Source organism: Mustela nivalis (assembly GCF_964662115.1).
Source record: "Mustela nivalis genome assembly, chromosome: 3".
Lineage (NCBI taxonomy): Eukaryota > Metazoa > Chordata > Mammalia > Carnivora > Mustelidae > Mustela > Mustela nivalis.
Window position 1 is genome coordinate 87,603,900 of NC_139022.1, and position 25,186 is coordinate 87,629,085.

Sequence of the window (25,186 nt, forward strand, 5' to 3'; positions counted from 1 at the left end):
GAAACACAAGGGTTTAAAGTGCCAAAAAACTTGCTGTGTATCTTTCTATGACCGTTTTTCTCACCCTGAATTTCATAAAATAAACTACACAACTTTAAACAGCATAAGTTTATTACCTATTTACTGTGTTACTTTAAGCATTCCAAATAAGGAAAAAATTTGTAAAGTTTTACAAATGCTGACTGATAAAAATATTATATAGCTGCTAATGGGATTTTCTTTTAAGCACAAGTTAATACTAATAAGTTTAGTTCTGTTAATGCCAATGCTTTTTTTTTTTTTTTTAAAGATTTTATTTATTTATTTGGCAGACAGAGATCACTAGTAGGCAGAGAGGCAGGCAGAGAGAGAGTGGGGTGGGGGGTAAGCAGGTTCCCTGCTGAGCAGAGAGCCCGATGTGGGACTTGACCCTGGGATCATGATCTGAGCCGAAGACAGAGGCTTAACCCACTGGGCCCCCCAGGCTCCCCTATGCCAACATGTATTTTTAAAGAATTTTTCAGGGGCACCTGGGGGACTCAGGGGGTTAAGCCTCTGCCTTAGGCTCAGGTCATGATATCAGGGTTCTGGGATGGAGCCCCACATTGGGCTCTATGCTCAGGAGGGAGCCTGGTTCCCTCTCTGCCTACTTGTGATCTCTCTCGCTCTGTCAAATAAATTAAAAAAAAAAAATCTTAAAAAAAAAAAAATTCAGGGGACGCCTGGGTGGCTCAGTTGGTTAAACGGCTGCCTTCGGCTCAGGTCATGATCCCAGCGTCCTGGGATCGAGTCCCACATCAGGCTCCTTGCTTGGCAGGGAGCCTGCTTCTCCCTCTGCCTCTAGCCTACCACTCTGTCTGCCTGTATCTCTCTCTAACAAATAAATAAAAAAAATCTTAAAAAAAAAAAAAAATTCAGGATCACCTGGCTGCCTCCATCAGTGGAGCATGGGACTCTTGATCCTGGGGTTTTAAGTTTGAGCCCCATGTTGGGTATAGAGATTACTTAAAAGTAAAGTCTTAAGAAAGTTTTTTCTTTTTCAAGCATACAGACAACTTCCAGTCCAAAGAGGTCAGAAAAGTATTTACATAATAAATATGTAAGAAATTTTAGAATTTTATGGATTTAAATGAACTGATGATTCCCTCATGAATCAGCATAAAACAGCAGTTTGTATAAAGAATTCTATACAGAATAAATTATTCTGAACACATACTGTTTAACAGTTTAAAATTTTAAGGTGGTCAATCTTAAACACTATCACTAAAAATGAGATAGTTTTGGTTGTGATGGTTTGCTGCATAATATTTAAATAATGTCAGTTATGAGAATGGGCCTTGACTATAAATTACTCAACAATATGTAAACTAAAAATGTCTTCATTTCCTCAGAAGATTTAATTTTCCACTCAAATTTTAAAACCTTATCATTGCCAACCAAAACAAAAATTCTAACAAAGTTCTAACTTCATTTTAGTTTTCCAGTATTTTAGAAGAAAATTATGGGTATATAATTAAAGTGCAAAACATTTTGTTATTAATTTTTTGGTACATAATCTATCATGTTATCTTCTTTGTTAACTTTCTTACTCAACTATATATGTTATAAGAACAAAAAAAATTTTTTTTAACTAACTAGAGGAGAATAAAGCACTAGTGCATGTAATACTTGGAACATTTGTAATATATCAACATAATGTGTAGACAGTTAACTTAAGGTTAGATCACTAATCAATCATTTTTTGTGGCAAATTTCCTTTTCCAAAATTACCTCTGTGTATCTGATGAGAGATAAAATAGCTGAAAATGTCACCATTATATCTATTTTATGTATTCCTTATTAAAAATAGAATGTGACTGAAAAATTGTCTGAAATTTTTAAAAAGTGTGCCAAAATTAGTATTTTAAAATAAACTATGAATAAAGGGAACACCGAGGCTCGTCTTAAGAAGCTGTTTGTCATTATTTTTTTTAGAGATTACAACACGCATACAGTAAATGAATTTTATCAAAATACAGCACATTTCCTCTACTATATCCATAAAAATCAATTCCTATGTAAATAGTACTGAAAAACAACTAAAATGAGTTAAAATTTACAAAGAGTTGTTAAAGGGTTTCAATCAATATTATTAAAACTATACAGTACAATAACCAAGTGATAACATCTTGAAAGAAGTGCAATATTTGAGTTCACATCTTTTGAAAATTACTGCCTATTTATTCTGACTAGCAAGAAAGAGCGGGTTCAACTTTTTTTGCAAAAATAATATAAATTGCCATTTTTGCTAGTCCTATAAAAATCTTAATTAAAACAAGGTTGAAGAACAAAGCATAACAGATTAAAAATTCCAAAATTATATTTCTTAGTAATTAAAAATGAAGTGCAATAACTGAATATTGCTCTAATGAAAGGCTCCAGGTTAGCCTTGACTAAAAACAGTTATTGGTCTTCTGTGGCACTTTTTTCTGGTCCAAATAACCATGCATTAATTCTTACCATTGCATGTTATTCAAATTTTATTGAATTACAAGACAGAACAGAAACAAATAAAGTTAATGGTTTGGATAAACAAATTGATAAACAACTATAAAATATTTGTTACACTAATGAGAACAAAGGCAGCTGGTGGTAAAACACTATTCTATTACACTGATACACTTAGAAACCCTTTAAAGACTCTGAAGTGTTGAGTTCACATTTAATGTTACCTTTAGGAACAGCCCTTTATTTGAATACCTTTACACACTGGTAGGCCTCAAGGACCCATCCCTTTGCTCTACAACTCTCCACAGCAATTCTCTATCACTGTGCCAATTTCACAAACTTACTTTGGTTTCCTAGCTCCATGTGTACTGTTTCCTTTTACTTTACCAAGGCAATGTGAGACCAAACAAAATCCAGAGGCTTTCCTAAATCTGCTTACACTTTGTGTTATAGCAACACAATCTTAAAACTGGCCATTTTAGTTTCATGTGCTGCTTAAAATAAAAATTATAAATTAAGATTAAAATGGAATACTAATTATAAAACAGATTGCAAGGACTACTATTTGCAAAAAGAAAAAAAAAATCAAGAGATTTCCATATCACAAAAAAAAATGCATGGACATGCATCTACATAAGAGTTAAAAATTTCCTGTGACTAAAAAATTAAAAATTGAATCACCAGTAGCAAATGTATTGTCAATGGCTACGACAAGAACAGATCCTGTAGAGCTCATAAAATGCAATTACCGTCATTTTATTTCTTTAAAAAGACATTACATTTTTTATTGCATTATTTTATTAATAAAAACACATTAAGAGCTTTTTCAATCTCTGCTTCCAGATTTTTATAGGAAGTGACTGTTTTAATCTGGCCTTGGAAAGTGAACCCACCAGCACCACCTTCACCTACTCGCTCTTCAATTCAATATGCACATAGCAAAAACCAACACTTCAAATCTCTTGCCCACATTAAAAACAAGTAGTTTCAGCAGAAAAACATTAATACGAGTTGAATAAAAATAAGGGCACAAAAGCTATGAGACAGAAAGCTCTGCCATCTGTCTCTGGGCTACAATCAAGGCCAACTAGAGCCTTGCACAGAGTTCAGTCATGTGTATGAAATCCAAAAATAAACCTACAATCTATACAAAAACAACATATGTTTGTTTTTGTAGCCTTGATTGCTATGTTTAAAAACCTAACAAGAACTTTTATATGGTATGAATTCACCAGTCTCCCCTATATACTGTACAGTGGTTCTTTCCCTCTGACCACAAGTTCCATTATTTCATTAATGTACAAATTTGAACATAATTTTTTGAGTTCTTCTTTACATATAAAAATAGTCAAAATATTAATTTCTCCTGCAAATATCTTCCAATAAATCTTGCTGCCTTCCCCCTTTTTTTGTCCACAATTCTTATGAGGAAACCTCTCGTACAATGATGAGTTCTACTGTGTTCTGGAAAGTTTTTAGCAAGGACACTGCTTGTCCATGTTCAATATTGATAAAACTGTAGCCATTAGCCTAGAGGAAAGAAGAAAAATGTCTTTAAGAAAAACATTTCATAGTAATTTATTTGCATGTGTACATTTAAATATCTGCTGGTACTGCATAAACCTGGCAGAAAATAAGAATCATTCTGGAAAATTATGGAAAACACATGCAGACTCCTGGGCCTTAGCCCACATCTACGAAATTAAAATCTCTGAAGGTGGGACCCAGGAATCTGTATCTTGTCTATGTTTTCAGATGATTCTTATGCAGCAACCCAATGTTAGGAAGCACCTGGCTAAAATACAGTGCCAGGTATGGTGTTCAATGTGTATGCACTAAAACATAAATGAGGTCACCAACATGCAAGGATACCAGAGGGCAAGGCCTACTCTTTCTATTGCCTTGGACCAGCAGGTAAACACTACACTTCTAATAATTTAGGCTTAACATTTATTGAGGTCTTACTACATACCAGACACAGTTCTAAGTGCTTCACATTAATTAAATTCTTTAATTCTTGTAACAAACAAAAAGATTCCTTCACGTTCTTATTTTCAAGAAGTTAACATTCCTGAACTCTAACAAAATGCTAAGATATACTGAATATGTATTAAAAAATATCCGTGGTTTTTCCAAGGTTCTAGGAAGAAATATGATCAACTATGAAAATATTAGAAAGTGGCCTATAGGAAATGCCACTATTTTCATCCACAAATATTTAGTGATAACCTTCACAAAAGGACTATTTTAAAAATCTGACATTTAATAATTACTTGATGAGAAAGCAGATCGTATAAAATGAAAAATTAAGAAAATAATAAAAAGATGTATCTTAGTTACCTGAATAATTTTATCCCCTGGTTGTAATAATTTTGATGCTGGTCCTTCAGGCTGTACCCTTGTTACAAATATACCCTTTAATAACAACAAAAAAGATAAACACTTAATGGAAAACAGTATGCATCAATGACAGAATAACAAGGAACAATTTTTCTTTGACAGTATATAAATACTTGAACCATAGCACAAGTTTTCTCACCATATTCTCTGAATATTGTTATTTTTGGTGCTGGTAATTCTGACTTGCGTATAATGACTTCTCTTAAAGTACAGATGTGCAGAAATATAATAACCAAATTTAAAAATCACTTCACAATGTAATGAACATTTAAAACTGGGGGTTTAATCTGTTTTCCTCAAACAATTAATTTGAAGTGATCATATTTCAAAACAGAAAGCTGAACAATACAGAGAGAAGTAAAAAAGTTGGTATCTGTCTACATTTATATAAGTATCTGTTAGATTTTTACTTATGTACAAGAGACAATAGTGAATAAAACCTTATGAGAATCTCAAGGACATAAAAACAAACTCACGTCGTCTTCAGGTCTGAATGGATTTCCTCTGCCCCCAACACCTCCTGATATGCTAAACCCAAGTTCTGGATCCTTTTCAACTCTCACTCGAATCTGAATTAATATGAAAATAAACTATTACTAATATTTCAGAAAAAGCTACAACACAGTATTTAACTATAGGTAAAATATATAAAGATTCATCTAAAATAAATACTCAGCTATATGAAGGGAAACCATGACATGGAATATTATGTTAATGAGTTAGTGAGTTAAAGGCACAGCTAGGATTATAAAGCATAGCTCCTAACTTATCCTATTGCTATTTTACAAGGATAGGCAACCGATTACTACTGACGCTATCTTTTTTTTTTTTTAAGGTATCATGGATTTTAATGATATGGAGCACACAGTTACTATCAACTTACTGCCAGTTTCTATCTGTAAAACATCTAAATTACATAGTATCACTGTTTCCTGGAGGCTTCATAAGATATTTAAAAATCCCCGGGTGGTTGTTGGATATCAACTCATTTCCTGAACCCGTTTATATGCTTCCAAGACATTGGAACTGATGATCAGCTGATAATATTTTTATAACCATGCTATAAAAAAAGATCAAGAACTAAACTTGTTACAAAATACTCCTTTCCCCAGAGACTAAGCCAAAACGAACAAAGCACATGTTCTCTACCTCACTTTCTAACAGTACTATTTTATCAATAAACTATAAAAACGTGTAAATGTATGATTAGTCACTTTTTATGTACTTTGGAAGACTGAATTCTCAAAATAGTTTGGAGGACAGTCAAATTTCAAACTCTCAGTATCAAACAACAATAGTAGGGCGCCTGGGTGGCTCAGTGGATTAAGCCGCTGCCTTAGGCTCAGGTCATGATCTCCGTGTCCTGGGATCGAGCCCCGCATCGGGCTCTTTGCTCAGCGGGAGCCTGCTTCTCTCTCTCTCTCTGCCTGACTCTCTGCCTACTTGTGATTTCTCTCTCTGTCAAATAAATAAATAAAATCTTTAAAAAAACAAAAACAAACAAACAAAAAAAAACAAAAAACAACAATAGTAAACCGTAATAGGCCAGTCACGTTTCATGGTCTACTATTCATATTCCTGAAGAAGATCTAATTACTGGAGTCTCATCAAATGGTTTTTTATAAACAACCACCTTAGGAAAAAAAAAAAATCACATCCAAAACCCTGAATCCTATGTCAACTAATCAGAACACAGGGGATCATGGAGTCAAGTTAAACCATTAAGTTTGACACCGTATAAACTTAATATGAAACCAAACCTTTCAACAAATTGGTAAAACTATGTTAAAATTCTATATGGATTTATTGCTAATAGTTAAATATCCTATGAAGTACATTAAAAGCTTAGTTTCATAGTTCAAATATTCTTGATTATTCTTACCTCTTGCCTTGCCAGTTCATGGCCTTGTCTAGGAGGACAATGGGGCTGTGTATATGGAGGCTGGTGGGCCACCTTCAGCATCAAGTAATCAATTAGTTGTTCTCTAGAGGGATGCCTTGCCACAGAAGCCTGAGGAAGGGGGTGATGTATTTGACTATAATTTGCCTGAGGCCTGAGGGGCTGGCCCATCTGTCCATTAATCAAAGGCATCTAAGAAAAACACGAAGTGTCTTAAAATGACCAACAATAATCTCTCATTACAAATATCTGGATTTTCTTCTTGGAACATTATAAAGCACTAGAGTTTAACATTCTAAATCGCACAATATCAAGCCACTCACACTATTTTTTTCTAATTTTGCAGTTTTAAAAGAAAAAAGCTATTAATTCTAAACTTGCTTAAATGCTTGCAGATAGATTTTCACTCTTTAAAGGTTTCAAATGAAAGGGAATACTTTAAAATTTAAAATTTTAACATTTAAAATTATCTGCTTTTCTGTTCAATATGCATGGACCTGTTTTTCTTATAGTAACCAAAAGTTAAAATGGTAATTATGTCAAAATTTTAAAATTTAAGCCCATTAAAAGGGTAAATTTTTCCATCTCACATATACACAGAAGATGCATTTGTTCATGTTTTCTTCTGAACAAAAGTAGCAATTTCTGTGGTAGGATTTTTTTCCTAATCTGACTCTATTTCCTTTTATTTCTTTCTTTCCAGAATTAACAAGTTAATGCTGCTATATGGTAGAAAACTAATTTACTTCTTGAGTGTGTGTAACAGTTGGCAACTTTTAAACTCTCTAAATGTTAGTTCCATAAACCAGTAATCACAAAATTTAAACCTTAACATTCTATTTTACTTTTTGCAAGCTACACAAAATATCTTGAGATAAATATTTTGTTGTTAAAGAATTATCCTGTTTTGGGGCGCCTGGGTGGCTCAGTGGGTTAAGCCTCTGCCTTCAGCTCAGGTCATGATCACAGGGTCCTGGGATTGAGCCCTGCATCAGGCTCCTTGCTCAGCAGGGAACCTGCTTCCCCCTCTCTCTCTGCCTGCCTCTCTGCCTACTTGTGATCTGTCAAATAAATAAATAAAACCTTAAAAAGAAAAAGAATTATCCTTATTTTAATGCTTCTCATCATTTAGACTGAATCTGAATTTTACACTTAAAATCACCTTTGTGCAAATGTGGCTAATTATGCTAGTATGAGGAAACTATCTGAAAAATAAGTTTATATTTGGATTATAAATATTTGCATATAAAGAGAATGCTATATAGAAGGGGAGATATTTTTCAGAGATTAATCATTTAAAACTTCTTACTGATTATCAATAAAAAGGTGATCTTATTCACAAGTGAATTATAGAAAAACTGTAAGAGAAATATTGAAAATTAAATTATCCCAAAAAATTATCCTAAAATTATCCCAAAGTAGAAAAGTTTGGGAAAAGATTATGGTAATTGTTTCATAACTACATGCTCTTGTTATATGAACCTTGCTGAAGGAAACAAAGAAGTTAGGCTTTAGTGAACATTTTTACTTTAAAAAGTTATCTTTTTTACTGTGTTACACTTCAGAACTTAGTTAATTCTGGACTTTGGAAACTTACAAAGTTTCCAACTGGAGATTTCTAACAGAGTGCAAAGATATCATCACTCTAGGCCAAATCTTACATTGATTGGAGAAAAAGTGAATGAGGTACTCTATTATCCCTATATCTTTTTTTTTAAAAATTGTGGTTGTTTACTAGTTGAACATGGTAGATTTGAAGCAATTATCTGGCAGGAGCCTTTAATTGGTTGTGTTGTCACTTTATTACTTCTGCACAATTCTGTGGACTGTACTCACTCTCTCCAAGCATGTATCACTTACTCCTATGTGCAGATTCAGTACTTTTCTTCTGGGGAAAATTTTCCAAACAATAATTACTTCTGACCCATGCTAAGACTGCCTGATATCTAGACTCTGAGTTGTACCTGACATTTTACATCAATGTTAAACATACGCATGGAATATATTAAGCTATCATTAGTAGATGGCTCAGGAGAATAAAAGTATGAAACAAACCAATAACCTAAACTACAAAATGTGATATTAAAAAGAAAAAGAAAAACTGAATAACATAGCTCAATTAAAGAAAAACAGAAAAAAAGGGTAACATAGAGTTATGTATGAACTTATGTTATAGGGCTGGGTACCCACTCTCAAGAACAGTGTGGAAGTTTTTATAGAATACATTAAGTATGCTTCAAAACTGTATTGGGCTATACTAGGAATATGGAATCAGGAGAAAGAACAGCTGAGAGAGAATATTAAAGGAAAGAATTATCAATCTGGTGTTGGTGACAGAAAAGTAAATTTTCTAAGTGATGCTTTAGTTACAAAAGCCATAAGAATACGATCATCATCTACTCTACCACATACAAAAAGTCTTCCAAGGTGATTTCTAATTACATTTAAAGTATTTTAAAATGCCTTTAATAATAGTAAAACATCCTCAAATGAAGAATTTAAGACAGGTTCATGTTTAATTCTCCAAAAGGTTTGCTATCAGGATGCTAAAAAGCCTCAGACTGAAACAATAAAATAAGCAGATGACAGTAGAGAAATAATAACAATAAAATAATTTTCTACGGTGGGAAAAAAGCATTGACTAAACTAAGAAATAACAGAGTAAAAATCTCTTTCATATTTCCTAGTTAGTTTTTAAAAATCTTTACTAATCAAGGAGGGAAAGTCCTCAAAACATTATTTTTACTGTTAAGCATAGTTATTTCCAGTTCAAAAGCTATAAAACAAGTTCAAAGAGATGTCTTCATTTATTTCCTGAACACCTACTTTCATCAAGCTGTCTGGAGGAACATCTTTGTGACTAAGTGTAGCTGACGAGTAGTTCGGCTGTCCTGAAAGGAATATATCATCTTGACAAGGATCTCCTGGACAGGATGTCTGGGGATGCTTCAAATGAGGGGAAAATAAAAAGTAAACAAATAATGCTCTTTCAGATGTGAAACCAAAATGATGATGATGACAATTGAAAGGAGAGTAGGAAAAAATATTATAGGTAGTGGAAAGATGAAGAACCAAGTCAAACATTATGATCATAACTGCCATCAATACTAGTATCTTTATGATGGATATTAACTAAACTTGTTGTAATCATTTCTTTATAAAAAATCATTATGATGTACACTTTGGACTAATACCATATGATATGCCAATTATATCTCAATAAAACAGGAAAAATATCTCAGTACATTCAACACTGTTAAGCTATTTCTTCATGATGTATTTAGTTTTATTTATAGTAATACCTAGCTTTTAACAATGTGAACAATTTAGTTATTAATAAAAGTTAAAAGTCCCAAATTTTAAGAGCAACTAAAATTTACTCCTGTTGAGACTACAAAGTCTTTTTTTCCCTTAACCCCCCCCCCCCAAAACTGCTATTCTTTTAATAGCACAGTGCCCACCCAGATTTTCTTATTAATGATGGGCAGTACCAATAAACACACAGTCTTCTAAAATTCACTTAAGCTTAATTCTATCACATTAGTATTGGACAGCTCAGTATTTTTAAAACCAATGTTTTGATGAATTTTTAAAAAATTAACTAGAGTTTGTATTTTTGTATGTCAATAATATCCTTATAGTTTATCTCACTGATAGCTTTAGAGAAAAAACAAACTCAATAGCTCATTGTCTCTGAATATATTTTTTTATAATATGCTAGGAAGCAAGATGCCCATACTTTTCATTTTAATTTAGTTCTAAACACACCCAGCTATATTTTTAAAAACTGAAGGGACCGTGATGAATAGCACTATTGTTACTTTCAAAACAATATGTGGCTAGCAACACAGCTATGTATACACTACATCATCATTTTGAAAAATAATCTGAAATCTACTTCATTATGATATGCCACAGTATACACATAAGCCTAAGGGCTTTGTGACTTAATCTAAGAAACTTTATCTGCAATAGAGCTATCATGTGCTGTTTAGTTGCTGGTTCAAAGCACTGATAAGCATTTTTAGATTTGGTTTGATCTAATTTTGTGTATTTATGCAATGAATATTTTGCCTTCCTTCCCCATTTTTGAGATGTGCTTTCGGAATACACAGTAATCAACTTAGGTCATAGCTTGAAGTTTAAATTCAAGTCTGAATATGTAACCTTATCTAGTTTTTAAAAGAACAAATATATTATGAATGAAAAAGCAAAATGCAACAAAGTCAAAGGCTATGAGTTTAAGAATAATAAACAAAAAATATCACTGTTTAAGAGTTTGGAAAAACAATCGTTCCAGATGACAATAAAGATTATTTGAGTTAATAAAAGCCCCTGGTCTTCACTCTGTGGTTTCAGCTGGAATGAGTACCAGAAATTCAGGGCTTAATAGCTATCTCTCTTCTCTCTCCATTTCAAAGTGATAAATTACAAAACAATTGCTAGGACTCTAACACAGAAACAGATGGCACAGCAAGAAAGGTGAGGTCCAGCCACAGCAAAGTGAATCCGGGAGACCACTCTTGTCCTAGAACACAACAATGCAAAGCCAGCAGTGTATTAAAAAGGGGTTGGTGATGAGTACCCTTGGGATAAGGCAAGGATCCAGAAGTAAGCAGAGTCAGTATGGAAATAAAACTAGGGGAAAGAGACAAAATAATGTTGTAGAAGGAGAAAAATCTTTTCAGAATGGAAGGTAAGGGGAAGAAATAAATATTTATTTATAGGCCATGCTACCACCTTAAGCTGTTATGAAGAGAAAAATCTTAAAATAGAGCCATACCAGAGTTGTTCGGTTCTTTCTCCTTCTCTGCTGTTCTTATCACCTACCCTTAACTTTCATTAGAAGAATAAACCTTCCTTCTTCATCATTAATGACTACACTGAAACATGTATAATAAAGGATTTGGGTTTTGCCTTTTCATTGGTACTTATTACAATTTTTCCAGCCTTGTATTTAATCAGATTCAGTGAATTGTGATTAAACTTACTTCCAGGTAGTGATTCTCATTTGCCAATTCTAAATTACTAAACTAAAAATTATTCTTCCCCACAACACTTCTGTGTACTATATATATAGCACAGCCTTTAAACTTGAATTTTGGAGACTAACAAATTTTATTAAGTGAAAACACCACAAAGCATAATAATTAAAAAAACAACAACACTCGGTTATTTCAATTGCTCATCCCTATTTACATAAACAAGAGTATATTACATCCTTAGCTTATAACCAAAGAAACTTAAGCAATAAATACTAAATCAACTTTGCAGGGAGTTTCAGAATTAAGCCATGGAAGAACTAGAAGGTAATCAAGATATCTAACCCACCATAAAAACTTATTTTCTAGAAATGGGAAAACAATAAAATGTGGGTTTTTTTTTTTTCCTTCTGTGTACTAAAAGTACTGGTCTACTGCAGGTACTCACTCGAAAAATGTGCCCACCAGAACCTCTTCCGTCTGCAACACTCAAGGCAAGGCTGCCTTGGCTGCCATGCAGATCCCTAGAGCTGCCATAGTGAAAGTTGCTTACAGCAGTAAAATTGGAATTAAAGGACCTTGACAGCATGCTCTGAATAAAGAGGGGATAGATTTAACAGAGATTAGTGTAGCATGCAAAATTCACAAGACATGTTATGTACAAAGACGTATTTATAAGTAACCCCAATACCACGCAGGAATATCATGCATCAAATTTTAAGTGCCACTGCAAGAAATTGGCACTATTTACCATATATTTACATGACAACATACACATATACACATAAAGTACATGTAAATCCAACCATTCACATGTTTAAACACTAAAGAAGAAAGTACAAGCAAACAGTGGCTTTTTATGATGCTATCATTTCCTTTACTCCTAACTCATCTTATTAGAAGTTTGTCAGAAAAGAGAAATTGATGCCATACCTAGACGTATGTGTACATATGTAGTTATATATGGAACACAAGCTAATTTTTTTATAAAGATACATTTTTACCAACCAGTTATTTCTAACTTAAACTGGATTTCTAGAGTCTGCTTCATTTTATAGAATTTTATATCATTATTAAATAAATGGAGCATTTAAACATACATACATTCATAGCATAAGTCTGCAAAACACACTTGGCTCCTGACCACTATAATTTCTAAAAAAAAAAAATTACCTTAGAAATTCCCTTAGAAACATGTCTAAGGTAATTTCTTAAAAAAATTCCCTTAGAAACATGTCTAAAGTTAGAAAAAAGTTGAACATATACATAAAGTTTTAGGATATAACAGAAGGCTCCCACTGCTCTATAGTTAAACGGGAAAAAAGTTAGACAATGTACTTTTAAAAACGGTTTCTCCCATTCATATAAATAGATACTTAAGATCTAATTTTGTGTATTTGCTGCTTAAACTTGGAAGAACCACTGATGAAATCCTTACACTGATGAATCCCTTATCACCAATCCCAGAGCTGCCTGAGAAATGAACCTCAATAAACACAATGCCTGATTTTCATTCTTCCTGCTTATTAATCCCCAGAGCTGTTACATGCTCTTCCTTTGTGTGGAGTCCCTGAATATGAGAGTCTTATGGTCAAACCGAGAGCAACCATATTTTGAGCATGGCTTGTTATCAAGAAATACAGAAATGGCTAACAAGCATTTCTATATTATTCCTAGGGAATACATATATGTTCTGCAGATTATGAAGTTGATCTCTAATACTAAGAAAACTTAATGTGCCAAATTACAATGTACACTTTTGGTTTTTTTGTGGATTCCAAAGTAATGACTAAAGAAAAAGCTAAACTTAATAGGCCATGCCTATGCTTTCCCAGACCATTTCACAAGCAATTAGGACTTGGCAGAGGAAATTCAGAGATACCCAAAACATTTGATTATAATGTAAAAATAAAGAAACTATACACAAAATCACACATAGAAACATAAACAACACACACTGAAGTACTACAAATAGTTTTATCATGCTCTTAACTTGATGGTCCAAATGACCCTTTTTAATTATATGTAGATCCTGGAACAAAGCTTTTTAGGACATCTTTGAACATATCTAGAGTTTTTGTAAATATGTCACTGACTAAGAAGGCTGAAGCTCAGAACAGGTTCAGGCCTGTGAATTCAGGACTGTGCACAGACATCTACATAAAACTGTACCCTGTCACAACACAACACATTTGTGCAGAGCTCAATTAAGGAATATGTCCTGGGCACTGGTTTTGTAAATAAATATGTCGCTGACTAAGAGGGCTGAAGCTCAGAAAGGTCCAGGCCTGTGAATTCAGGCCTGTGCATAGACACCTACATAAAATTGCATTGTCGAGGCACCTGGGTGGCTCAGTGGGTTAAAGCCTCTGCCTTCGGCTCAGGTCATGATCCAGGGTCCTGGGATCGAGCCCCGCATCGGGCCTCTCTGCTCAGCAGGGAGCCTGCTTCTCCCTCTCTGCCTGCCTCTCTGCCTACTTGTGATCTCTGCCTGTCAAATAAATAAATAAAATCTTAAAAAAAAAAAAAAATTGCACCCTGTCACAGCACAACACATTTGTGCAGAGCTCAATTAAGGAATATGTCCTGGGCACTGCTATTCACTCCATGCTAATATTTGTATAGTAGCAACTAAATGTGGAAATTATCATATTATGTTAATGATGTTCTTCTGGTTGAGTGCTTCTTACCAGAATTATTAATTTAATTAGATAAGTCTTCAGAAGGATAAGGTGAGATCTATTTATATGTTTGGGTTCCAGGTATAGTTTGTTGCAGTGAAGGGAAGGAGGAGTTACTAACAGAAGGTTAAAAAAGCAAGTAAGCTGCAATAATTTATCTATTTTTTTTTTTAATTAATGCTAAGCATTAAGGAGGGCAAAGTAGCAACTTCTGATTTGGGGACTTACTTCTAGAGGTGGGGCAGGCATTGTGAAATATTTTCAAATATCTACTAGACCATAAGAATTATGTTTGGGGGAGGAAAAGGAATTGCAGAGAAGCAAAAAGATTCCCCATTCACCCTCCATCATTTTTAACCAATGCTTTCAAGTTTGGTAGTCTAAATCATGTTGCTCTGTGTCCTCACAAGGCTTTTCTTAGTTTCACTGGACTAATCCTCACCTCTAAATTATCAGTGGGCAAAACTGGGAAATTACTGTCATGTACTCCTGAAGTAACTGAATGGTCAATTTCTAAATATAAAAAGCAGAGAGGTACAATGAACAGAGGGTAGCTGCTACTTGCTTCCTATGTACTCAAGTCTAGGTACATCTCCATCAAACAGGAAAGTACTGGGAGAACAAGCACCTGAGATATGAACTACACAGAATATAATGATAACCGAATTCATCTCTTCACCAAATCTGCTCTTCATTCTCTATGTTGGCATTTCCAACAAACAGTTATTCAAGGTACCACTCAAGCTTAATTCCTTTTCCTCAGACACTTAATAGAGGAATATTCCAATCACAAGTAAACTATTCTAGAGTCTGTTTCGAAACTGTCTCTTGAATTCTTGTCTTTGTCTCAATTCCATCAATACATTTCTTATTTTTAATCAACTTAACTATAGCCTCTTCCTTCTCTTCAAAACAAAGCAAAGCAAAACAAACCATACTTATAGCCCTTCCTCCTTCTAGTTCCATAATAACTCCAGGAGTTTTGTTACAAAACAGCGATGGTACTCCTTTGCTTAAGTAATTTCCAAATTCTTGGGGCACCTGGGTGGCACAGTGGGTTGAAGTCTCTGCCTTCAGCTCAGGTCATGATCCCAGGGTCCTGGGATCAAGCCCAAGTTGGGTTCTCTGCTCAGCGGGGAGCCTGCTTCCCCCTCTCTCTCTGCCTGCCTCTCTGCCTGCCTTGTGATCTCTGTCTGTCAAATAAATTAATAAAATCTTCAAAAAAAAATAAAAGTAATTTCTAAATTCCTTAGAAAAAGCACACAAGTTCGAAGAGCCTCAATAATAAGTACAGCTACAGATGAGACAAAATGGATGAGTATGATTCAAGGCCATTAGATGTTCAGCTATTTTAAGGTGATAGTATTGAAAAGAGCTAACAATGGTAAGCAGAGGTTCATGTGAATTGATACATGGTACTAATCATATTTTAGGCATTCATTTTTGAAAAACTGGACCTAAGGAAGTTTTTTAAATGACTAATTGAGGTTGTATACATTTAGCTGTTTTTACAAACAAATAAGCTAAACATGATCTTAAGTTATTTTACCAATGATTTCCAAACTTCATTAGAGCCAAAGACATCTGATTTTAGATAGGTCAGAAATGCAGTTCAGGAAAGTCAAGAGTAAATGCCATGCTAGAAGCCATCTGTGTCAGTGACAGTGTTAGTCTTAAAACATTGACTGGGAAAAAAAATCTTAGATAAAATATTTACATTTAGGATATTTCTTGTTATTCTGCTAATTATATAGTAAGACTACTATTTTCGTACACATAGTTACATAACCAATAATTATTAATAGATGAGAGAGGGAGATCAGAAAATGCTAAACAGAGGTATACATGCAGATGCATGTATTATTTACAGTATGTATGGCACAGTCTAAAAAAGATATACACTAAACATATGAAATGCATTTTAGCTTATTAGGAAACACTGGGGAGTAAGAAACAGAAAAGAAGCATATCCTACCATCTCAGTTGTTTTGAGACTGGCTAAGTCTAAACTTGAACTCTGTTGTAAGTACCAAGAATAAAATCCTCAAATATAAGTATATATTCAGTAATTCAGAGTATATTGTTTCACCTTAAGAAACAAAGAATACCAAATATTTTTAAGAAAAATAATTTTATAGAAAGGAAAATAAAAAATTCATATTTAATTACCTTTTCTAACTTTTTGGCTTCAATGTGTCGTAGTACTTGTTCTCTCCAATCATGAGGAACTTTACTTTTTCCTGGAGGATCTAATAAAGAATGCTCAGAACCAACCCTTGCATTTGGTCTTTTTGAAGGACTAGTCCGTGAATAATTAAAATCACTAACGGACATAGTTCTCTCTGGTATTTCACTAATGGAGGGTCGAGCACTCTGAGGCCTTGATGTATTTGGACCATCGATGCTATATGTTCGTGCAGAAAGAGGTCTTTGTGATCCTGACATCACTGGAGTTCTTCCTGCTGAATGTAACTCTCTGTATGATAAATATTCTCCTTCAGGAATCTGGGCCCGCCTTGTGGGACCTGATTCACCAAGATTTACAGAAGCTGTAGAGGAAACACTACTTTGTCGCTGAATCGTAGTTCGAGTTGCTCCAGGAATGAGTCGGTCGTTTGGTGAGATGGCCCACATTTCACCGTGTCTTCCTGGACCAACCCTCTGATGTAAATGGTATCCAGTATTAGCCCGAACATTGTTATGGTTAGAGAAATTCATATTGGCAGAATGTTTAGCATAACTATGACTTTCTGTGCTCTCTGATCTAGGAAGGCGCTGAGGAGGAAAACCGACGTGATCTATTTGGGGATTCTGTTTGGTGTGCCACAGAGTGTCCTTAACAGCAGCACTGCTACTGTACTGGATGTTATACTGAGGAGGACCGTACATCTGAGGCATAGGTTGTGGGCCACTTACTGTGGGGCTTCTTATTATATTTGGCTCTTCAGGATTATGATTTGAATCAAACTTGAAAACTGCCTTTGTACCTGATATTAAATCAGTAGATGAAGAAGAACCAGTAAATACTTGCAATGGTTGATCATACAAAAGTGTAGCAGACTTGCTCCTGACAATATTTTTTCCATCAACAGTAGATGTTACTTTAATTGTTGCACTTGGCTGCTGTGGTCCATTATCACTAAGAATGTCATAGATTTTTAACCCTCCAGTCTCCATATTAGTTATACTATGAGATTTCACAACAGATCCAATTGGCCCACTTCTCTGAGGAGAGAGATCTTCAGTGCTTTTGGAAACACCCATATCAACAGAAGAATCAGTGCCATGTGGTTCAGTCCTCCTAGCAGACTGTGGAGTTTCCTCAGAATGTCCATTTATCTTATTTACACATTCCAGATTAGAATACTTATTTCCATTTTCCAAGGGCTCAGCTTCTCCTTTAGAATTAATGCTTAAAAAGTCTGTTCCAAGCACTATATCCTGTGTCTTTGATCTTTCCACTATCTCTGGTTGAAATGTATCATTAGTTACAAGTTTATTAAGATTCATATTGATATGGTCTAGTTTGTGAGATTCATCAGATGTGGCTGCTGAGTCAACACTTTTCTCAATAAGAACCAATCGCTCTTCAATATTCAAATCATATTCAGGTAAGTTAATGTCTTTTTTATCATGAAGCTGGAATTTTTCTTCTGTTGAATGATTTAAAATATCTCCATTTTGTAAGAGGCTGTTAAAATTTTCATCTTCTTGTCTAAAACAAAGATAATTTTATCACAAACATCATAAAGCTCAGGTTCTTTTTCTTTATTTTTAAAGATTTTATTTATTTATTTCACAGGGATCACAAGTAGGCAGAGAGGCAGGCAGAGAGAGAGAGAGAGAGAACCAGAGAAGCAGGCTCCCTACTGAGTAGAGAGTCCGATGTAGGGCTCTATCCCAGGACCCTGTCAAATAAATAAATAAAATCTTAAAAAAAAAAAAAAGTAGGTAGGTTATACTAAAAAAATAAACTTACAGAACTCAACAAGAAGTTAGTTAGTTTTTTTTTTTTTTTAAGATTTTATTTATTTATTTGACAGACAGAGATCACAAGCAGGCAGAGAGGCAGGCAGAGAGAGAGGGGAGAAAGCAGGCTCCCTGCTGAGCAGAGAACGCTATGCGGGGCTCAATCCCAGGACTCTGGGATCATGACCTGAGCTGAAGGCAGAGGCTTTAACGCACTGAGCCACCCAGGTGCCCCAAGAAGTCAGTTTCATTGTATGGTGATTTAAAAAATAAAACTAAACAATACAGACTGAAAAAAATCTGAAGATCAAAAGCAAAACTAAATCTAATCACTCTTCTAAGTTATTTCATTGTATTTGGCAAATATTTATAAATGTGCTATTTTAAAATTACAGAAAACATTTTATTTCTGCTTTGTGGAAATAAACCTACTTATATTTCACACAAATATGAAATCATATTTGTGCCCTCTTGCATAAGTATTCAAGTTATGTTTAACAAATATTCCTTAGGATTGATCTTCCCATTAGGTAACAGACTATATTCATTACAGAAATACAACAAAGTTGTGGATATATCCCTTTGATACCCTTTATTTCATTACCCAAAAAACTTTGGGTAATGAAATAAATAAAATTTATTTATAAAATTTATAAAATTTATAAAATACTAAAACTATTTCCCAACAAAATACTGGAAACATTACTTCAAAAATTAATCATTATCTTAACATCTAAGAGGTTATAAAAATTATTCTTACCACACTAGGTCTCAGCCTCAAATTCAGAGGGCAGAAATAATTATTCATAAGTACGTAATAGCTAAACTCATTTTGTGACATAAAATTTATTTTCCTTCTACAACAATACAAATCAGCACAAACAAAATTTGACTTAACTGTGTCTGGAATTTAAGAACCATTTTACTCTAAAAATTATCCATACAGTAAGCTTTGGGTTCAGTAGTAACCCAAATCTTTCTAATAAGCACCTAGCTGATACATTAACATGAAGGTGAAACAACACATCTTATTTTGATAGCCAAGTATTTTGAAAGCCCAAATAACAGTTGTTTTAAACTTCAGCTAATTTTAGCCTATAGGAATTAAGTCTTGTTTAGAGTCTGACCTACAAATTTGGGGCTAATTCAAAGATACAGAAGTAGTTAAAAGTACTGAATGCCCTTTAATGGCACTCTTCAAAAATGAGTAACAGAGCACCTGTGTGGCTCAGTGGGTTAAGCCTCTGTTTGGCTCAGGTCATGGTCTCAGGGTCCTGGGATTGAGTCCTGCATCAGGCTCTCTGCTCAGCGGGGAGCCTGCTTCTCACTCTCTGCCTGCCCCTCTGCCTATTCGTGATCTTGCTCTCTGTCAAATAAATAAATAAAAATCTTTAAAAATATGAGTATCTAAAAAATACCCATTTCAACTTGAATTACTCTAAACATGTTTGTTTTAATATCTAAAAATACTGTTACAGTGTCCAATTTTTTAATGAAGAGAATTAGAATATTTTAAATTCTTTCTTCCCCATTTTTAAAAAGAAGTTTATTTTTTTAGTAATCTCTATACCCCATGTGAGGCTTGAATCTATAACCTCAAAATCAAAAGTCACATGGTATTCCAACTGATGTAGCCAGATGCTTTTTCTTTCCCACTTAAAAACGTATTACAAATGGGGGCGCCTGGGTGGCTCAGTGGGTTAAAGCCTCTACCTTCGGCTCAGGTCATGATCCCAGTGTCCTGGGATCGAGCCCCACATCGGGCTGTCTGCTCTGCAAAGAGCCTGCTTCCTCCTCTCTCTCTCTCTGCCTGCCTCTCTGCCTACTTGTGATCTCTGTCTGTCAAATAAATAAATAAAATCTTAAAAAAAAAAAAAAACTATTACAAATGAAAACGTAGCAAACCTAAATAAGTAGTGATAAAATGGGGAAGAAATCATATACTACCTGAACTACTTCTATAATATTAATTTGTGAAATCTGGTTTGTTTTAGTCATATATATTTATTTGCCTTATTATCTCTACTGTATAAATAAATTATTCTATTAAGATGTTCACAAACCTGATTTTGGAATTAATACCAATATGAGTTTGTTTCACTGGAGAGCAAAGTGAGGTATCTTGACTACTATCAGTGTTAAGAGAAACTGAATCAGACATCCGAGATGGAGAAGAACAGTTGCTGTTATTCTGATTGCTATTGTGTGTAACTTCATCCGATAATGAATCTGTATCCTTTGTATCATCTGAAATACAAAAACTTAAGCTATTGATAAAGTCACTAAGGATTTGCGTTTAATACTTTGCAGTAATGACAAATGACATTTATATTGTCCTGGTTCAATATATAAAGAATTCTATGGATTAGAAGATAAATAAAAGCACTTCTGAAAATTCAGTCCTAATATACACAAAGATTAAATAATTTAAAACTCATGATACCTTTAAGTTTTTGACAAATATAATCTATGTTAAGATTATCCAGAATTTGATTCAGTTTTAACTACTGACAAGATTATATTATACAAAGTTTTTCTAAGGCCATCAATTAATTTTAGTGAATAAGGCTCTTCCACTCATTCACAGTATTTTATTCAGTAGGACCTACACCCAACATGGGGCTTGAATTCACAACCTAAAGATCAAGAATTGCATACTTTATTAACTGGGCCAGCCAGGTACCCCCTCATTCACAACTTCAAAAAGACATAAAAACAAAGAATAAACAGTAGAGTTCACAGCCTAGATTTGTAACCTGGGGAAGAGATTATTTCATGTAAGTATGAAATTGTTTTAATCTATTCTGAAAATAAAAATGGGCAATACAGTCAATTAAAAAAAACACCGAAGAAATCAAGAAAGTTCACAAGGTGAGCTCTCTCCTGCTATTTTTAAACCATTTCAAAGAATTATATATTAAAAAAATGATCAATATATGAGATGGCTTTTGTTTTTTATATAATCAGAAATAGACAATATTCATATGCCATTATAGGCAGGTACTATCATAAAGTATTATATTTTTAAAAGTAATGATAAAAAAGATAGTAACTTGGGGCACCTGGCTAGCTCAGTCAGTGGGGCATATAACTCCTGATCTCAGGGTCTTCAGTTCAAGCTCCAGGCTGGGAAAAAAGCTTACTTAAAAACAAAATGAAAAAACGAAATGATTTAATATCTTTACAACCCTGAAGACTGTTAATGAAATTTTACCCACATCACAGAAATAGTATATACAGAGAGAGTCAAAGGAGATTATATGAATTAAAGATATTTTTTCTGCTCCAAATATCTTAGGGGCACAGTTTGAGTAGTCTGGATTTTCTTTACAGTTGGCAATAATAGTACATGGGGCTTTCTATACTCAACTTTAAGGTATCTGGGCGCTGGAGTCTTAATTTTTAAAATACTGTTAAGCAAGATGGCTTTCTTTCCCAGATATTATTCCTTTCTTTTCTAGATAAGTTCTTTCCTAGATATTATTCTTCCTCTTCAACTTCCTTGTGCGGTTAGATAGCACAGTAAGCAGGAACTAGTAAGTACTCAAACAGATATCACTATCACTATTATTATGAAAACCAAACTATCTCGAGGCACCTTGATGTAAGTTTCATTAATGCCATAAAGGCAAAGACTGGATGAATATTTGGTAGAGATAATACAGACACGTTCAGGCACTGGGGGGAGGAGTGAAGGAAGGGTGAAAAGAAGGGATAGATATCCTTCAAGTTCCCTTTCATGTCTAAGAAGAGTCAGAGATTCTATTACAAGAAAAAAAATGGCTGGGGTGTGAGGATGGTTTAAAAAGAGTTCCAGGACAGATAAAATAACAAGCATCTATTCTACATCAGGTATTGTGCTAGATCTAAGTACACTGAATAATCTAGCACATTTGATACTCACAAACTACTTCATGAGCCTCAATGTATGTCAAGTTAGATAAGTTCATATGCATAAAATTAAGCAGCTCAAGGGTTACCCAACAAATAAGCAGCAAAAACAGAATCACAACAGAGGTTTTTCTGTCTATAAAGCCCATGCCCTCATACATAACCTTGCATGAGGGAAGAGAAAATATCTAATAAGGGTCTTCTTTAAAAAACAAGAGGGATAAAGAACAGACCTTTTAGGAAGGCATATTTTAAAAATTGTTTCAAAAAAGTATTCTAAATAATATAATGACTTTTAGTGAAATTTATTTTAAAAAATTATAAATTTGATAAATTCAGCCCATTTCTATTCCTAGTGCTTTCAACATCTAACCTTTTTTGTTATTACTAAGAGCTACCACTTTTGGCTGGTTAATAGAGCTTTCAATTAATGGTGGTCGCATCTCTGCCATTTTCATCTCTTCATCAGAAGAAAGTTCTTCAGATTCCTAATTTAAAGAAAGAAGAAAGTATTTAAATAAACTTTGGTTTCTTTGAAAGAATATATATTAAGTCATAAGAACTTCAAAGAGAAAAGAATACTTAGAACATGGAAAAAACCTTTTTATGGTAACAGCAACTAAAACTAGTATATAATTTAAGTTTTTCAAGATATGGCAATAAAACTGTGGCAATTATTAAATATGTCAAAGTGGCTATGGAATAATACTTCATGATAGGTTTTAATTCAAGTATATTAATGATTATAATGTGCCTGGTACTCTGCCAAGTGTTAGAGAAATAAAAATGAATAAAGCACAATCTCTGTCATTGAAAAATTCAGTTTAGAGGTATTCCAACCAAAAGTCTCTTCCTAATTCTCACATTTATTCCCTCCAAAATTATCAAGTTGCAAGGAGTCAGAAGGACTGAGGAGTTCTTTTACGAAAATGAGTTAATGGCAATTTCTGACCAATTTGAAGAGAGAATTTTTTATTATTTTCCATGAATTTTTCTCTAATATTTGATGAAAGTCCCAGATTATCTGCCACTGAGTGATTAAGTGAAAGGCGTAGTGAACAAAAGGACATGGTGGTGACAACTATTTATAGAAATATTTTAACATTGCAAATACTGTATATAAAAAACAGAGCTTTTGCAGATTTAATTATTATTCCAAATGATGAAAATAAATAAATAATATGATGAAAATAAAAACTCTTAAACATTGTTCTGTTAAAAGTACTAAGACTTGCGATTACTCATAGATGACATAATAAAGATATGGACCAGGGTCAGAAAACAATCTCAGTAAAAAAGCCAGATCATAAATATGTTACATTTCGAGGCCCTTAAGTCTCTCAACTATTCAACTCTGCCACTGTGGCACTCAAGTAGCTACAGGCAATATGTGAACAAATGCCTGTGGCTATGTGCCAGGAAAATTGAATTTCATCTGATTTTTCGCATGTCATGAAAGTGTCTTCTTCTGTTGATTCCTATTCAATACTTAATAATGCAAAAGCTGGGGGCGCCTGGGTGGCTCAGTGGGTTAAGCCTATGCCTTCGGCTCAGGTCATGATCCTCAGGGTCCTGGGATCAAGCCCCACATTGGGCTCTCTGCTCAGCGGGGAGCCTGCTTCCCCCCTCTCTCTCTCTGCCTGCCTCTCTGCCTACTTGTGACCTCTGTCTTTCAAACAAATGAATACACTCTTTAAAAAAAATAATGTAAAAGCTGTTCTTAGCTTTCAAGCCATATAATGACAGGCAGTGGGCCAGACATGGGCCAAAGGTCATAGTTTGCCAAACCCCGTTCATGACTGTACTACGATGGAAAGACATTTCTAATTAGTAGAACAGGAAGAGAAAGTAAAGAGCGAAGAAAGAGAAGTGAGGGGTGAGGTAAGAGAGGAATGACATTCTGCACAAATGAAAGCATAGAAATAAGAGAAGGTATGTCAATTCCATGTAGCTGGAGCTCAGATAACTGCCAGGAGACAGAAAAGTTAGATTGGACTGAAAAGGGAAAGGTTATGCTCTTGAGTATCAAGTACGTGCTGGTCACTACTGGAAGTTGCCAAGCCAGGAGTTCGTATCAGGTTATCTTTCAAAACGGTAACTCTGATATTAAGAATGCATGGAAAGGGGTGCGTGGTAGCTCAGTTGGTAAATGTCTACCTTCGGCTCAGGTCATGATCCCAGGGTCCTGGAATCAAGCCCTGCATCAGGTTCCCTGCTCTGCGGGGAAGCCTGCTTCTCCCTCTCCCACTCCTCCTACTGTCTCTCTCTGTGTCAAATACATAATATACATAAAATACATAAATAAAAAATCTTAAAAAAAAATAAATGCATGGGAAGAGATAGAGAGCAGCAGAAAGGGACCTGGTTATCCTAATAGTCCTAAAGGAAAAAAAAAAAATTATCTTTAGGCAATGGCAGTGATGGCTGAAAAAGAAAAAAGGAATCTGACAGAAATTTAGGAATGAACAGAACCTAATGGTAGAATTAATGCGCAAAGAATGAGAGAACAGGAGAAGGAAGGGCAAATGGTATGTCCCAATTTTGATACAGATAGTACTTTCAACTGCTGAGCAGACTTCCTCCAAAACTACACCTGGCATCTGGGAGCTATGGCCTCCTACATTTCCTCACCTTTCTGTCTCCTGTGCTCAAGTCAACTAATGTTCCTGCAGTTAGCTCTTATTTTGTCCTTCCCCACTCCTTCCCTTTGGACTGCATTTTCTTCAATAGTTATGTTCAATGTAGATAATTCTTCAGTTTATAATTTAGCTTTCATTTCTCTTCTGAGCTAAAGAGACACATTTCCAATGACCTACTGAGTATGTCTAATGGATGGTCCTGTTAAGTGTTCAAATTCCACATATTCAAAAACAACCTCATCCTTCAAAGGCTCCTTG

General features: G+C 34.3%; 1 protein-coding gene across 29 annotated transcripts in view; it reads right to left on the reverse strand.

Moving 5' to 3' along the window:
- Window positions 1-1,922: 1,922 nt before the first annotated feature.
- ERBIN (erbb2 interacting protein) overlaps window positions 1,923-25,186 on the reverse strand; it is a 128,129-nt gene continuing 104,865 nt past the window's right edge. For 5 of the 29 annotated variants that reach the window (XM_082723028.1, XM_082723029.1, XM_082723025.1 and 2 more), the window contains 8 exons: window positions 22,663-22,777; window positions 20,462-20,645; window positions 16,599-18,144; window positions 9,593-9,712; window positions 6,749-6,877; window positions 5,343-5,435; window positions 4,807-4,881; window positions 1,923-3,996 (listed from right to left, as the gene is read on the reverse strand). In XM_082723028.1, coding sequence (XP_082579154.1) covers window positions 3,889-3,996; window positions 4,807-4,881; window positions 5,343-5,435; window positions 6,749-6,877; window positions 9,593-9,712; window positions 16,599-18,144; window positions 20,462-20,645; window positions 22,663-22,777 — 2,370 coding nt within the window. In that variant the 3' untranslated portion in view covers window positions 1,923-3,888. Of the gene's footprint in view, window positions 3,997-4,806; window positions 4,882-5,342; window positions 5,436-6,748; window positions 6,959-9,592; window positions 9,713-12,196; window positions 12,341-16,598; window positions 18,145-20,461; window positions 20,646-22,662; window positions 22,778-25,186 lie in introns of all 29 variants that reach the window. The other 24 variants (XM_082723041.1, XM_082723040.1, XM_082723037.1 and 21 more) reach the window with 8 other exon arrangements.